At 45.5% G+C, this 2337-nt stretch overlaps 2 protein-coding genes across 2 annotated transcripts; both read right to left on the reverse strand.

Annotated features, from left to right (window-relative positions):
• Positions 1 to 370: 370 nt before the first annotated feature.
• Positions 371 to 622, reverse strand: SARC_13663 (hypothetical protein; the record flags this gene model as incomplete). The annotated part of the gene is made up of 1 exon (XM_014292206.1): positions 371 to 622. A coding segment is annotated over one exon (252 nt), but the record flags the coding sequence as incomplete, so codon positions are not given.
• A 1303-nt stretch (positions 623 to 1925) lies between these two features.
• SARC_13664 (hypothetical protein) lies at positions 1926 to 2089 on the reverse strand (the record flags this gene model as incomplete). The annotated part of the gene is made up of 1 exon (XM_014292207.1): positions 1926 to 2089. A coding segment is annotated over one exon (164 nt), but the record flags the coding sequence as incomplete, so codon positions are not given.
• Between the last annotated feature and the right edge of the window lie 248 nt (positions 2090 to 2337).

The following is a 2337-nucleotide window of genomic DNA, read 5'->3' on the forward strand; positions in this document are numbered from 1 at the left end:
TTGGCACATCTACACGGCTCAATATCATACCGCGACACGCCGATGCAGACAGACACGCTTATATCTACGTACAAGTGCACACTGACATGAATACGAGCGTTGGACGAGCGCTCGGTCTGGAAGGGTGCGTATGCACGAGCACCGAAGTGAGATAGAGGCCATGAGGTGTAGATACAGACATGCTTGACAGATAGTATACTGCACCCTTGATGCACAGAACAAGGTGTCAACGTATGGGGCGTGTACTGTAGTGAGAAAGAGGCCATGAGGTGTAGTTATAGACATGCCTGACAGATAGTATACAGCACCCTTGATCCATCCACAGCATAAGGTGTCAACGTATGCGGCGTGTCCTGTGCACACACCATACCTGATCAAAGTGTGTGGTCTGCTGAAGCTCCCATAGTGTCCCCATGGTCAGAGGTGCAGTCACCTCAAATTTACCGCCAGGATACATTGCCGGTAGCAGCACTGAGCGTGGATTCGCGAGCGGTGGGATGGGTATGCGGATCTTCAGGAAGGCATGTGTTTTGGTGTGTCGGTTCTGGGTGTCGTCGTGGTGATGTGATGTGATGTGATGTTTTGTGGATTCGAGGTTAGTAGGTTGCTTGGGCATAGGCATATATGCTTCGCCATTGAGATAGTATAGGTCATGGATGTTCTCAATCTTTGAATTCCGTATTGAAAAAGGCAAACCTATACTGGTGTGCGTATTTTAGCCAAGTAGAAACGATAGATATGAAACTGTACGTACTTGATTAACCGCACACACGGATATGTGCGTCTGGCACATACATATTAGATAACTACACATCTACATATGCGAGTACAAAGAAAACGGCCATACTGAATTGTAAACATAGCTATATTCATACTCGGGTATGCTCCCTGGGGGTACACCTGCGATTCTGAGATGCACATCAGATATGTAACTAAGCACATAGTTAAACATATTCATATAAGTTCGTCTCCACACTGCCGTTGTACTCTCAGTGCACACACATCGAGCGAATTCACCGAAAAGGCATAGGACAGACGAGTGGAGCCAGGAGGTCCGATAATTTAAGAACAGAGGTTACTATGGATGCATCACACCACTATATAGCCTGCGATGAATCTCGATACCAAACGGATACACGGATGAATTGACTCAGCACGTCCGATATGAAAGACAATCCACGAAACAATCAAGATACACTTCAGGCATGGATATTTATACAGCTTGGGGTTTTAGGGTTTAGGGTTTAGGGTTTTTAGGATTGCAAGTATGCACATGTATCCAATTTGCATCACCCAGTGCACAGACAAAACATAGTAAACACTTCCAAGTACGTATATGTATGAACCAGTGCACATATAAAACATGAGGTAACACTCCGAGTATGCTAATGTATACATCTGTATAAGAATCGTCCTTCTATCAGAGGATTTGCACCCATTCCGCAGTACATACGTTTGACTCACAGAGTTCGCAGATGTCATAGTCCACACAATTGGCACATTTGTACCGAACTCCTCTGATGGGAGACACAGTACACGTGTTACAGGTGATGCCACGGTGGACATAGCCCTCTGCGGGCGTATTGAACAAGCTGTGAGTTTAGTTGGCTCTGTTTGACTTAGATTGAGATACGAACCGGTGGTGTAGCTGGTGTAGTTGAACAAGCTGTGAGTTTAGTCGGGTCTGTTTGACTTAGATTGAGATACGAACTGGTGGTGTAGCTGGTGTATTGAACAAGCTGTGAGTTTAGTCGGGTCTGTTTGACCTAGAGCTGCAGGTGTATTGAACAAGCTGTGAATTTAGTTGGGTCTGTTTGACCTAGAGCTGCAGGTGTATTGAACAAGCTGTGAGTTTAGTTGGGTCTGTTTGACTTAGAGTTGCAGGTGTATTGAACAAGCTGTGCGTTTAGTTGGGTCTGTTTGACTTACATTGAGATACGAAACGGTGGTACAGCTGGGGTAGTGGAGTGATCTAAGCCGTGATATGGTGTGCTCTGGTGCGCAATTTTCAAGCTGAAACTCCGTCCATGTGTAGCGTTGGGTGTATCTGGATATAAGTAGGCCACAAGCAGCAGACACTCAGGACACTCTGCGGAAGTGCATACAACGATACATAGATTGACGTAAAATGACTCACAGATTGGTTTAAATAATTAATTACACTATACATACAGTAGTGCGCATAGTCCACCAACCCATATTGCTTAGGCGTACCTTTCCTGGCCTGGTCCTCGGCCAGTGTATACAATAGATTGAGAAGGTTATGGCTCTCCTTCTCGTAGCTCATACCCGTACCTCGCTTCTTATTCTTGGTCACAACACCATTGGAGGATCCTA

This window comes from Sphaeroforma arctica (genome assembly GCF_001186125.1).
Source record: "Sphaeroforma arctica JP610 unplaced genomic scaffold supercont1.3564, whole genome shotgun sequence".
Classification (NCBI taxonomy): Eukaryota; class Ichthyosporea; order Ichthyophonida; genus Sphaeroforma; species Sphaeroforma arctica.